This window comes from Acromyrmex echinatior, chromosome 6 (assembly GCF_024713525.1).
Source record: "Acromyrmex echinatior isolate Ae372 chromosome 6, ASM2471352v2, whole genome shotgun sequence".
Taxonomy (NCBI): Eukaryota; Metazoa; Arthropoda; class Insecta; order Hymenoptera; family Formicidae; genus Acromyrmex; species Acromyrmex echinatior.
In genome coordinates this window covers 8,044,970-8,058,289 of record NC_141857.1, presented here as the reverse complement: position 1 = coordinate 8,058,289, position 13,320 = coordinate 8,044,970, and the positions used below count along the sequence as shown (strand labels likewise).

Below are 13,320 nucleotides of genomic sequence, written 5' to 3'. Positions count from 1 at the left end.
CATAAAATGGCGCGCCGTTAATCCCCTTCTCGCGATTCTCATGTGCTCAATCTCATTGTAAGCGATTAAAGCGTAACAAGCGCGCGCGATTTTATTGAGCGCTCCTAATGAAGTGCGGAAACAATTAATGACGCATCATCGCCTCTATCATATTAATTGTGATCGTGCGACGTGAAATCCACCTTCTCGTGAAATTAGCGATCTCACCGATTCTATCGCGAAATGCGAAACTACGTTCGAACAAATATCTCAAACTTAATTGTAAAAATATCGGAATATCTTTCCTCCAAAAGTAAATGAGAAAAAAAACTTTCGAACTGTTTGATCGATTTAAAGATTTAAAAGTTTTACCTTTTTTTCAGAAGGCCAGAAACAATTACTTATTTCTTAAATCTAATTTTCTTAAATCTGATTATCTTGGAAGCGCTGAGAACTTCTTAAATTAAAAATCTGATTTATATTTCTGTCGCGTTGAAATGATACTTGAAACGTTGCTTGACCGCGCAAGAAAGAGGATGCAATTGAGTAAATTTTCTCGATTTAACGGGAAAAAAACTGTCAGGTTTCTTTTTTCAAAAAATAAAAACGTGAAGAGTTTAAAGTTTTTAATTTGACACGAGGAATGTGTTAAAAAAATTTTGTAAAGCACTACTAGATACTATTTATTATTTGCTTCCCTTCAGAATCCGATTACAGCGTTCGTGTGCACACGTTGTGTGTGCTTGTGTGTTTTTAATTTCCCAAATTGAAAATCTTATTTCAGTTGTGTCGATCGACGATAGCCGAAATGCAGCTTGATTACGTAGTAAGGTGGATGCAATCGGGTAAATATCCCGCGGTTCAATGGAAAAAGTATCGGGTTTCTTCTCTAAAAATAGGAAAAAAAAAAAAAAAGGAGAAAGCTTCGGAAGTTTTAAATGGAAGGATTTTGCAAGGTTTTTCTAAAAATCTTTCTCGAAACAAATACATTATTGCTTAAGGCACTCTTTAGAAAACTGCTCTCATCATTCCGACTGCATCGTGTTAAATTCTCAAATTATCTTCCATATTTCAGGTCGCGTTGCGGACCGGAACACTCGGCTTACTCGATCGCACAAAAAAGAAGCTGCAATCGAGTAAATATCTTCCGGCTTAACCGGAAAACTAGCTGGTGTCACGAGCAGCGCACTTACGTTCGCCATCTCGGAGGTAAGTTATGTAATTACCCGGTACGCTCTCTCCCCCCCTCTCTCTCTCTCTCTCCGTCTCTCTCAGCTGCTCGCCTCTCACCCAGTTTTCGCACGGAGCATTAACAGCTCCGAGATCGAAATTTGTGCTGGTCTCAACCGCAATTCGCGCGATCGTACGTTCCTGGGCGCGGTTATCGCCGATGCGCGTCAACCACGTTTTAGCAAGCGTCGCTCAAGTAGCGATCGAGAGCGAATGACACGAACTTGTCGAACGAGCTCGGCCAGTGCGGTATCGTGATAATTATACACCGAGCTCTTAACTTTGAAACGTGTTAATTCGAGTTGAGATTAATTTCAGGTATGGCGAGTGACACAAACGTATTTATACAATGCACATGTAGACACTTTAATCAAACTGAAACACACTTGTATTAGGATTTGAATAATAATATCTGTAAGACTTAGAAATTACGCTAAATTGAACGTTAACGATACACGAGAGTAGAATGTAACGTAAAATGAGCGATAATTAGCTCGGTTTTTCACTAAAATTAATATTTGATACTTAAGAAAATGAATATTTAATATTTTTAGTTCGCAGGAAATATTAAATTATGTCACTACAAAAAAAAAATTAAATATTAACGATGATACATGTATCGTCGTTAATAATCTTCAAAATGCATTATTCTCTATAATTGTTACAATGAATCACGTGATTAATTAACTCTCGAGTATAATGATTCATAATATATCGAGACGATTGTATAAGTAGGTATTTCTCATAATTTATTCATTTGAAGTACTTAGGAATCAAAATGATAACGATAAATTGGAATTATAAATTATTGTTTTATTGTGATACTTATAAGCGATAATTATTCCTTTAACAATACGTGAAATATATTCCGCTTTAAATTTATTGCCGTGTTTGAGTGTAATCTGCTCATTATTTTTGGATTGAATCGTCAAATCAAATTCAAGTTGTATATCGACTGTTTTTCAATAATATCATCTTTCACAGTATTTATGTAGGAATGTGTTGTATGTGTCATGCGTTGAATTTCGATTAATTTGCTCGATCATTCGTGTCTTAATTATTAATTAATTCATTAGCGAAACGTCGCTATTATAGAACGAATCGACTCGAAGCCGAACAACGTCGCAACGCGTTTAATTAGTGAGTACTGTTATAATTAATCTCATGTTTAATATTTATCAATGGCATAGTATAATTTCGGCGTTTATATGTCGGTGATTTATTAAAAAGAGAAATTTCGATGGATTTATTCAATCAATATAATCCATTGTACAAGCACAAAGCGACAACCGCATTCTCGATATTGTATCCCAGATATTACATTTTACAGGCATTTATCTCTAATTTTTAACTTGTACGTTCAACCATTTATGATGTTTATGATGTTAATATTATGCGCAAAGTAATAATTATCTCAAAATCATCTCTGTGTGCTACCCGTTATTTTATATTTGAAAAGTTTGTTAGAAATATCATTTCCTTGAGAATATTCATTTTAAGAACCTCTCACGAGTACTCCAGCGTTACGTGTCGTTCTACCACTTTTTCCGGCAAACTTTGTCTTTCCCATTTACGAAATCACACGGACATCTCATTTTCTCGTTCTGAGAAAATTTAAAGTTCATAAAAATGCCATAACTTCGAAACAATATTTATTATGTTTCATCGTATTAGTTTACATCATAATTTACATCTGGTAAGCTCAAATTTATAGTTTGGACGCATCCCTTTAGAGCCAATCATACATAATTTCAAAGTTAAGTTCGCATACGTACCTACGTAAAAGTTTCTCGCAGTTGAGTAAATTTATTGAGAGTCGTTTTCGGAGAGGAGAACTCTCGGCTCTCAGTTACCTCTTACACATTTATCATACGCTACATCGTAATGATTCACTGGATGGAATAAGAGATTTGGAAGACCGGGTAGATGAAACAAACGAAACGTATAATCTCTCTCTTTATAAAAATATTCGGAGTACATATACATAAATTCTGACCTCAACGTGCATCGTATTTGTCATTCAAGTTATTCAAGTCAGTGTTTCTCAAACTTTGCAAGACACTAACGTTAGTTTTACTTTCCTGTCTAAGTATTACAATCAAAGGTTAATTGCATCAAATTAGTTGATTAAGTTCGATTGTAAATATATAACAATAAGAAGTGATTGTATATGATGATGATAAAACTGTAAAAAGGATTAATGTTACTTTAATGATAACTATATAAATGTAATTAAAATGTATCAGTGGAACCGCGTTAAAATTCTTTCACGTCAAAACTTTATAAGACGATATGCATTTAAATGCGTTTTGTGCAAACGACTGAGGCGAAATTAATCTCGATGTGTACTATGGATTTATTCTCGCGTAACCTAATTTGAGAAGCACTGAATTAGACGACCGCGAGTAGCTGCCGCGCATAGTTTCGGGTTGCCGAACGCACTCTCGCTCCGATAAGGGGATGCAGATTTGCAGAAGCCGGGAGGGGCGGTCGCCGAGGGGCGCGATTCTGGTCGGACGGTGACAGCCAGGGCGTAGGAGTGTTGGGACGTGAATGGAATTGTGAGCGGATCGGCCGCATATTCCCGTCGTTTACATTTATATTCCGCACGAGCTGTGCAGCGACCGCGCGGTCGATCCGTCGTAAGCCGACCGCGGAGTGTATTTGCGAAGGTTCTTCCGTCCCTTTCCTTCCTCTCTCCGTCCTCTTCACCCCTCCCCCCTCCCCTCACTCCCTTCACCATCGCTGAATGCTCCTGTGTCTTGTCGCGATTCGACCGCTAACAAAACCGTCCGTCTGATGCGGCTCGAATCGCTTTAACCCCCTCAGATTCATTTTTCATACTCCCGTTTCGCTGTCTCTATTGACTGACGCGGTCCGGATTTCGGTCCAGATCAAACGGTAGTGAGGGTGAAGAGTGATAGGGGAGGGGGCGGGGAGGTATGGAGGAGGAGAGGATATCGGTTGCCCTTTGAAACAAAATTTGCTTTCGGACAAAGTTAGAATTTTTAGTGCGAGTCTATACCCATGCATTAAAGCTGCCCTTTCGATCCTTTGATTCCCTTTGCCCGCGATAGGGTTTGTTATCAATCGCTTTTCGCGTGATGAAAGGGACTGTCAAGAAAGTTGTATATGTGTGAGAGCGCGTGTATACTTTTTCGGGATATAACGAATTTGCCAGACTGGTCAATTTATATTAGAATCTGTACGTTGCGCTCTTTTCACCGCAGTAAATTTCAATGGCCGATTCTTTGATAGATTCGATGAATTTGTTGTTTCGATTTAACGAGAATTTCATGGCAGGTCGTTATATCCGTTGTAGCCTTTTAATTTTCGATATTAACACTTTGACTGCTGTATCCAATTGGATGTATCCTGTAAGGATTCATGCAATCCTGTGGAGGAATTCTATGGAGATTCATCATTGCGCCCCTTCGATTTTAGTGTTAATTTAATACATATTTCTATTGCCTGCACTCAGAGAAAAATATAGTTTTGACAATTATCAAATTAACAATTCTAATAATTTAAATAATAATTTAGTACTGAACACTATATTTTTATAGTATTCGGTATTACTTTAGTTCTTATTACTTTTTAAAACTAGTTGCAAGTATTTAAATTTTGAGAGTTGTACTTTATAATAGCCACAACTATTTTTTTTCTCTCAGTGTGCATACAAACACTTTTGTATTAATATACATTCCTCTTAAGGAAATGCGGTATTCTTGAGATAATTTTGAGACGAAAATCCTAATACGTAAATGTCGAACTATAATAATTTTTTAAATTATAAACTAACTTTAAATGCTTATAAGTCAAAAACCATTTTACTTTTATAGTCTCTATTACTATTTCTGAATTCTTTTGAACATTCTAGAACGAAAATTCTAATACGAAAATATCGAAGCTGTAATAATTTTTGAAAACTATTTTTAAACTATCTTTAACCAATTTTAATTCAAAAATTATTCTAGCATCGATATTTTTGTATTGGGATTTTCGTCTCAAAATTACCTCAAGAATATGTTCTTAAGAGAAAATGCGATAGTTGTGAGACACCCCGTATATTGTGAATTCTGTAGAGGTCATTAACTTTATTCAAAATTTTTATAAAAAACAATATATTTAATTAAACAATATATTTTAACATGTTATTCCACAGAATATATTTAAAATTGCATTGTATAAAAATAATAGTATGACCGCGCGCGCGCGCGCGATTACAAAATCCGTGTAGCAATTAAACTGTTACGTATATCCAACTTGCGTAATCGAGTTTGTAGACTGATTGAAGAACGTAATATGAATTACTTAATAGTGAGTGCATATTAACAATTAACTGTATATATTAATAATGAAACGTTAATAGCGTTTAATTAATCACCTTGCTAGATGGATGCATCATTCGCTATTAAAGCACGGCCGATTGTATTCGCACGATATGGATCGTTTCGTGCAGTTTCCTATAAAGTGGAATATATAAATGCTAGACGGGTGAGAGAAAACAACGCATGCGTGTGCAATAACGGTATGCAAAACCGGCTGGTTTTAGCACAACTTATCATGAACGAGTGTGTTGCATTTGTATATCGGCGATCGAAATTCGCTTATCAAAATGTGCATTCGGCATTCGTGCGAATTCACATGGAATACACGGCGAGAGAAAGAGAGGAGGGGGAGAGAGAGAGAGAGAAGAGAGAAGAAAGAGTATCGATCATCGAGCAGAAGTTGCCTCGAGTGCGTTCTTTACTTACTGTGACCATTTGCTTCTTATACCGTCATTAGCTCGAGAACGAGACGTTAATTAGGAAAGTGTCGGACGTAACGGCGAAGAAAAATTGCTTCCGACTAGGAATTCAAAGACCATCCGTACCCCTTTAACTTCTGGATGGAGGTAAAGGCGCGTACGACGTACCTTTAATTAAGCAATTTCGCAATGTCGAATGTTAATGTCTCTATCATTTAGGATGGAAGAGCAGGGGTATCACTGGAGGTATAAAATGGGCGTGACAGCGAGTGAAGTAAAATAAAATGTTGGAAGGGGAGGGGGGGGGAGGGGGGGAGGGGTGGAGCACAAAGAGGAATCCTCGGGTCCTCGAGTAAATTATACGAATAATTCGATGCCGCATTAATTAGGTAGGTTAATAATTATGCAGATTGTACTATTTCTGCTTGAATAATTGATCAAGAATTGTACGAACTGCAACAAGCCATGCGTGGATATTGTCGAAATAATGCAACGTCAATTTGAATACAACTAATTATTACGGATCATTAAACAGATATTACGGATTACATCATGGTTAATTTATTATTCATCCTTTTTATTCATTATTTATCGCGCACATTGTAGGTAATGTTCCGTGTACTCGGGGAGTAAACGCGTAGCCATTTTTCCGGAGCGCAAAACTTTGGATTTCTCGCAACGCTTTGGCTTTCTCGTCCGTATAAACGTTCCTTTAATATCTCCGGGCGTTAAGGGCGTGTGTCGTATTTCTCATACATTCCTTCCGCAAAATAAGAAAATGCCAAGAGGAGAAACGAGTTGAAAAGTCCAGCGCGCGTTATTCCGTCGTACCCATGCTCTCGTCTTTTCTTACCTCGGGAAAAGATATCACCGGAGCTCGGAATGTCTTTACAAAGTTACGCGACAAACAGAATGGTCGCTGGAACATTATACGAAACGCTAATCCGTTCCGAGCACGAGCGGATTGCGAGCAGCTGGCCTAATTTACGACGTCGACGGACGCGGTTATGTCTCGCGCTTTTGCCGCCGACGCTCGCATAATGCAACGCGACAGGCCCGCCTCTGCTTTTTGATATATTGCGTGCACAGGATTGCATGACGAATCGTAGCGTTTGCGGAATAACCTCTATCTCTCGATGTACAACATACATATTATATGTACGTATATATATATATATATATATATATATATATATATATAAAATATATCCGCCTGCGTCCTGCGCGAATATATCAACCTGTGCAAAAGCGCGCGCTAATAATAATAGGTGTACACCGATTATCTCATGCACAAGATTATCATTCTGGTAATATTCAACGCGACCCCAAGCCCCGTATAACAACCGGAATTCCATTAAACGAAAACGCATGGGTATTCGGGCTACCGTGGTATTCGAGTTATTAGATTTCCACTATGAATGATCGTCATGCTTTCTGTTTTCCAAACGCTGCCGTTTATTACACACAGTTACAGTATAGTACATACATAGGTTTCCTTAGGAAAATTATGTAAAGTTCATGTGATTCTGCTGTTACTTGCGAAATTACGAGCGTATACACAGATACTGCGATAAATACCTTGAATTTTTAATGAGCATATTCCGTATTCGCTAAACAAGACCGAGAATTAACCGCCGGTTGTTTTGTTCAGGGTATAGTTCTCCTAGTGTAGAAATTCTCCAACGCCCCCATTGGCTGCTTCATCGTTTGAGAGCAGTTCTCAATCTCTTGAATACGGGTTTTGGATAGGTCTTCGGTTTGGCGAGACTTTTGAGACGCTTGGAGCATCTCGCCTTTAACGCCATCGGCGACACGGTGAAGGCATCTTCTCGGAGATCCGTTTCTCTACCCGTTGGACGCTGGGCGGGCTTCGCCAAAGCGATTACTCTCGTGGAAGCTACGGCATTAAACGTTATACCTTACGCTGTATGCTCTCAATCCTATCCATTAACATCGGTTTTCCGCCGGCTTATTCTTATCAACGGGATTAAGGCCGCCAAGTAAAACTAACTGTTCCGCAAACGAATGAATATGATATAAATTATTTTACGTGCTTCTCTAATGGCAACCGTAATCTCGCTTGAATTTCATTTTGTATATAAACCACAGCTGTGTGATATTTGTTTGATTAGTTGGTTAGCTGCTTTGTTACATGACTATGCGTGTATAATAGTAATACGGATTAAATTTCTAAACGCACGCAGTGCATTTATGCCAATGTCAACTGCAATTATAAACGTTCATAAATAAATAAATAAATTTCTAATAAGAGAGAGAGAGAGAGAGAGAGAGAGAGAGGGAAAATTTACATTCATTTACACGTTAATTTATCAGGTATGTAAATATGAAACCAGAATTTACCAATAGATAACCATAGCTGTCAATGTAGTTGCCGTCGGACCGCGTCATTGACGCCATTTCCTTGTTCTGACATCTGACAAAGATTTTCAACTCACAATAATACAAGTTTCATACAACAGTATAGTTTGTAATAGCGTTGAACATGTCGAATTTTGTGCCTGGAAACTACGATTTGCGGACAGCATTGATTTTCTGTTACCATTTGAAGAAAACTGCTGCAGAATCGCATCGAATGCTTGTCGAAGCTTACGGTGAGTATGCTCTTGGTAAATCACAGTGCTTTGAGTGGTTTAAAAAATTCAAAAGTGGCGATTTTGACGTGAGAAACGAAGAACGTGGAAAACCACCGAAAAAGTTTGAAGACAGCGAAATTGCAAGCATTGTTGGATGAGGATGACAACTCGCGGATCAATTGAATGTGACACGAGAAGTCGTCTATACATTTGAAATCCGTGGGATCCAGAAGATGGGAAAATGGGTTCCACATGAACTGAATGAAAGACAGCAGGAAAACCGAAAACTCGAGAAATCGCCAGGTCCCAAAAGAAAGTGATTTCTTCATCGAATTGTGACTGGCGCTGAAAAGAGAATCCTAATATTTTGAGAATCCTAAGCGTAAAAGATAATGGGTAACTTACCTGGATCCAGGTGAACCATCGACATCGACTACAAGGCCAAATCGCTATGGACGGAAGACAATGCCCTGTGTTTGGTGGGATCAGAAAGGTGTGATCTATTGTGAGCTGCTAAAACCTGACGAAACCGCTAATACTGAACGCTACCGACAAATGATCAATTTGAGTTTTGCGTGAAAAACGACTGGAATAACAAAAAAGGCAACACAAAGTGATTTTGCTTCATGATAATGTACCATTACACACAGCAACTGGTCAAGGAAACCAACAAATGATCAATTTGAGTTTTGCGTGAAAAACGAATGGAATATCAAAAAAGGCAACACAAAGTGATTTTGCTTGGTTAGGAAATACTTTCGCATGCGGCTTACTCATCAGACTTGGCTCCGTCCGATTACTATTTATTTGCATCGATGGGACACGCATTTCATATTTACGTACCTGGTACGTTGAAATTATCTCGACTGAAAATATTCTAACAAAATCATTTGAATTTCATACAATTGATTCGTATTTTTTTTCCAAAATCAATACAGTCATCTGTCAAAATTGAGGTGGAAAGGAGACCGCAGGTGGAAAATTTTTTTCCAAATATTAACTACGGTTAAAAATTTGTTTAATATTTAATATTTTAATCTTCCTTCGCTTCTCGTCAAGGTAGAATGTATATTTTGATTTACGTCTTTTACTTCATGGACGCCGCAGAGCGCGCGTGAGATATATTGTAAAAGTTGCGCGCGATCGTTACACTACTATGCTGCCGCGCATCTCGTATTTTATTACAGACGGATTTCAATGAAAACGACGGGAAAATGTTGTGCATCGGCTGTGACTCGTCGCGCGCAATTATACGTGAAAATTAAAACCAGCCCCGGCTACCTTCCGGGGAGGCTTCTGCACGCATTTCCCATTATCGCCGAAAGGCTCGATGTACTTCCACGTTTTGTATCAAGCAACGTCTCGCACGCGAAATTAAATTTCACGTCAGCGACGAGGGACGTCGGTTACGCCCGACGACAGCTCGAAGAGAAACTTGAGGAGGCATCTCCTCAGGAATATGTTACAGAGAAAGTTGGATGCGACGGACGGCGAGTGAAGTGATCGAGGATTCTAAGAGGAAAGAGAAACGGAAGGAAGGAGAGGAGCTTTGACTTCGATATATTTCAATCGACTTTTCAATTCTTTAAGATCCGTTTGTTTATATTTCTGCCGCGCCCTGTGCAGTGACGATGATGGTTCAAAGGGAAATTAATCTACTATCGTACGGTCGACCGTCGCGTCGATCGATAGGAAGAAGACATCGTTTAATCAGACGCAGCCGAGTAACCGTACGATAGGACACGATATACGCAGACGAAGCGAAAATCGAAATAACTGAATTGTACGAAAGATAGATGGATAGATGTCATTTATTACGTGATCTTGGGATTTGAGTTTTTCTCTCGCCCTCGGGATAGAATCATAGAATGTAGCAGCAAAAGATCAACATACAAATGAAAGAAAATAAATAAAAATAAACGATAATAATAAAATGTGTTACAGCAAATACCCAATGTAGAAAAAAAAAAATTCCACGTGAAAAATCCAGTGAGAATAGTTAATAAAATAAAATACTGATATAAATAAAAGTTATATAAAAATATGTGATAGAATGTATAACAATACGTGCATTGGAAAAATTGTGCAGAGAAATGCGTAAGTGACGAAGAAGAATTATCGAGCGAGAGATAACATCGGTAAACAAACGACGATGTCACTGCGAGCGACGTCCTCATTAAATAATTACAATACCGGAGAGAGAGTGCCACTAACATTATGGTATGGAATAACGCTGCAGGCAGAATAGTCTGCATCGAGCAGGACGGTAAGCATAGTGCGGCATCGCTAGCAGATCGGTAACAAAACACGTTTAGTGTGCCGCAGGCTTAATGTGTAGATCGTGTCCCGTTTATCTCTCCTGTGTCCATATCAAACGCTACAAAATCGTTACCTCGCAGTTATGGTTGAACGGAAAGATAACGCGAATTCTGCATTATATCACGAATTCAGTGATACCCTAAACTAATAGCGGAATATTCGACGCCGATCGATTACCGGAGGTGTGTATACCGTATACGGGATTCTATTAATTCCGTAAATTTTTGCCGAATTTCCAAATCAATTAACGATTCTATATAAAAAACATTTTTACCCGTCAACGTTGCCGAAACCGTAATTCGGTCGAGATTTATTTTTCATCGATGCTGGATGCTGAAAGGTATACGTTTGTTTTACGATTGTTAAAAATATACAGTCAATTTTATTTTTATTCCGCAATATGTAAAAATTCTTCCGAAAGCTCGATTTACCGCACGTTCAAGCTATTGAACAGTCGTAACCATCGACGAGAAAATCCGTAATTTTTCTTGATGTAGCGAGGTGTGAGACCGACGAAATCACGGATCTCTCTGCTACGCAGGGTGTCTCAAAATCACAGAGAGAGACACGATACGATATCGATGCGCGTCACGAATAGTAGTGGCAGATAATAAATGAAGAAAAATAACAGTTATTAAAATTACGTTAAAAAATTGAGAAATTTAGAATTTTATTTAATATTTAAAAAATGCGATCGCTTCTCTATACCATAAATGCAAAGACTAGCTCTTCGAGTTAGTTTTAATGAGACATAAATACATCGGCATTTTAATTCAACGCTCGATTCTCAGCTCAAGTATTTCCGTTGAAATTTATATTTAAAAATTCCTAACAAATAGCGTGACTTTTCTCATGAAACGCTCGTCAGGGAAAAATGCAGTCAGAGCTCGCGTTGAATCTCGACGGGAAGATGCCCGCTGGGACACCCTGCGTATGAGCTTACTTACGACATCCAATAGCACGTGTAATAGTATTGGTAGACCCTACATAGGTACATAGGTGACAACGAAAACGTCGCTTCCTGCGGATCGATGGCCGTATGATTCCTCCACATATCGAGCGAAGAAATCGAAGCGGAAGCCGCGAACTCGCGACGGCGAAGCAAATGGTATAACGGTAGTGTAATGTAAATGTAGTGGCGAGATGCGTGTTACTAACCTATAGCTTTCTTTGCGGCCGGCGAAACGGCGCCTAGTATTCTCAATGAAATCACCGGACGTAGATATCGCATCGTTAGTCTCTCCATTCGCTTGCTCATATGATAGGTGAGGGCGCGCTTAGCCACCTTGAATGGATCTCTTAGTTTGGACTCCTCTCGAATCAATGGTAAAGCCAAGAAGTACACTCGCTCCAAATTGACCGGCCTCCACTTCCTCCTCTGAAAAATATCGGAACGTGCGATCGATCGAGCGAGCGAGCGAACGGGCGGCCTCGTCACCGACGAGGAAATTCGCGACGCATCGAACATTTTTATTCTAGATAGATTAATATTGATTTATGAGAGAGTGGAAAGGACGTCGCTTACGGGTTTCCTCTTTTTGGGTCTTACGACGACTTTGGGCGCAGCTAGTTTCTCCAGGACCCGCATGTGCCTTTGCCAGTCTTCTGGTTTTGTGAGAGCTTTGCGCAGTTTCGCCATTCGTTTTCTCCTAGGTATACGAAAGCGAGGCATTTTATCGCGGGAATTTGAGTTTAAAAACGCTTTACTGAGGGAAAAGTCAACCGGGAGATTAATTAACGTTTCATTAGTAGCTTAAGAAAACTTGCGTTATTAGCAGCATTCGCGGTTTATCAATGTCGGTTATACAGAAGGTGATAATAACTATTATTAACTATTCATACCATAACTGCTGGTAATAATAAAAAAGAAAAAAAAAATCTTATATTTTTTCTAACAGTTAGATAATTTCAAACTCTTTGAAAGAGATATTTCCGATATCTGATTTTGATTGAGCTACTTTTATTTAGTTACTAATGGAAAATTAAAGAATCTATAAGGATGAAAAGTGTGGCGAATTGTAGTTTCTGTGGCAGAATGTTCTATATATATCGCGGTCTATCGTAGAGAACTATTAAATTGATGTTTCTGATTGTAACCTGATCAATGATTGTAACCCATTGCAATAAATGCCCAGGATAATCTCTCGAATTTCATTGTGCACTATTAATAATCACTTCCGATGCAATATCAGATGACCTTTCGTTAATTAAACGTAAAATTTGCATCCAGTTGCAGTGCGATCAATACAGGAGGGTTTATAAGCTTACGTTTTGTTACTTGCCCACCGGTATTGTTGTGCCTTTATAAAATCAAGCTAATTATTCAACGAGTAATTAATTCCTGTCCATATATATATATATATATATATATATATATATACATATATATACATATACATAGTTCAATTATTTATTTTGCCGCCGAGTTTACATCCGGGTTTCATTTCA

General features: G+C 38.5%; 2 protein-coding genes across 2 annotated transcripts in view; one reads left to right on the top strand and one right to left on the bottom strand.

The window, feature by feature from the left end:
* Positions 1–7,414: 7,414 nt before the first annotated feature.
* Theg (Testicular haploid expressed gene) lies at positions 7,415–13,075 on the bottom strand. Its single transcript, XM_087406835.1, has 2 exons — positions 12,031–13,075; positions 7,415–7,856 (listed from the first exon to the last, which is right to left on the bottom strand). Exons 1-2 carry the CDS (start codon positions 12,338–12,340, stop codon positions 7,660–7,662), a joined length of 507 nt encoding a protein of 168 aa, XP_087262961.1. The 5' UTR covers positions 12,341–13,075; the 3' UTR covers positions 7,415–7,659.
* The window catches only part of LOC147909339 (uncharacterized), a 37,132-nt gene continuing 34,486 nt past the window's right edge, over positions 10,675–13,320 (top strand). Inside the window, exon 1 of the mRNA XM_087406836.1 lies at positions 10,675–11,212. The gene's annotated coding sequence lies outside the window, so the exon portion shown is untranslated. The remainder of the gene's footprint in view (positions 11,213–13,320) is intronic.

Bases quoted from the DNA above. Each gene is read 5' to 3' on its own strand.
- Theg (XM_087406835.1), bottom strand. From the start codon at position 12,340: ATGTTCGATGCGTCGCGAATTTCCTCGTCGGTGACGAGGCCGCCCGTT. The intron at 7,857-12,030 runs GTTAGTAACACG...TTAATGCCGTAG, and splicing joins GGCCGCAAAGAAAGCTATAG to CTTCCACGAGAGTAATCGCT.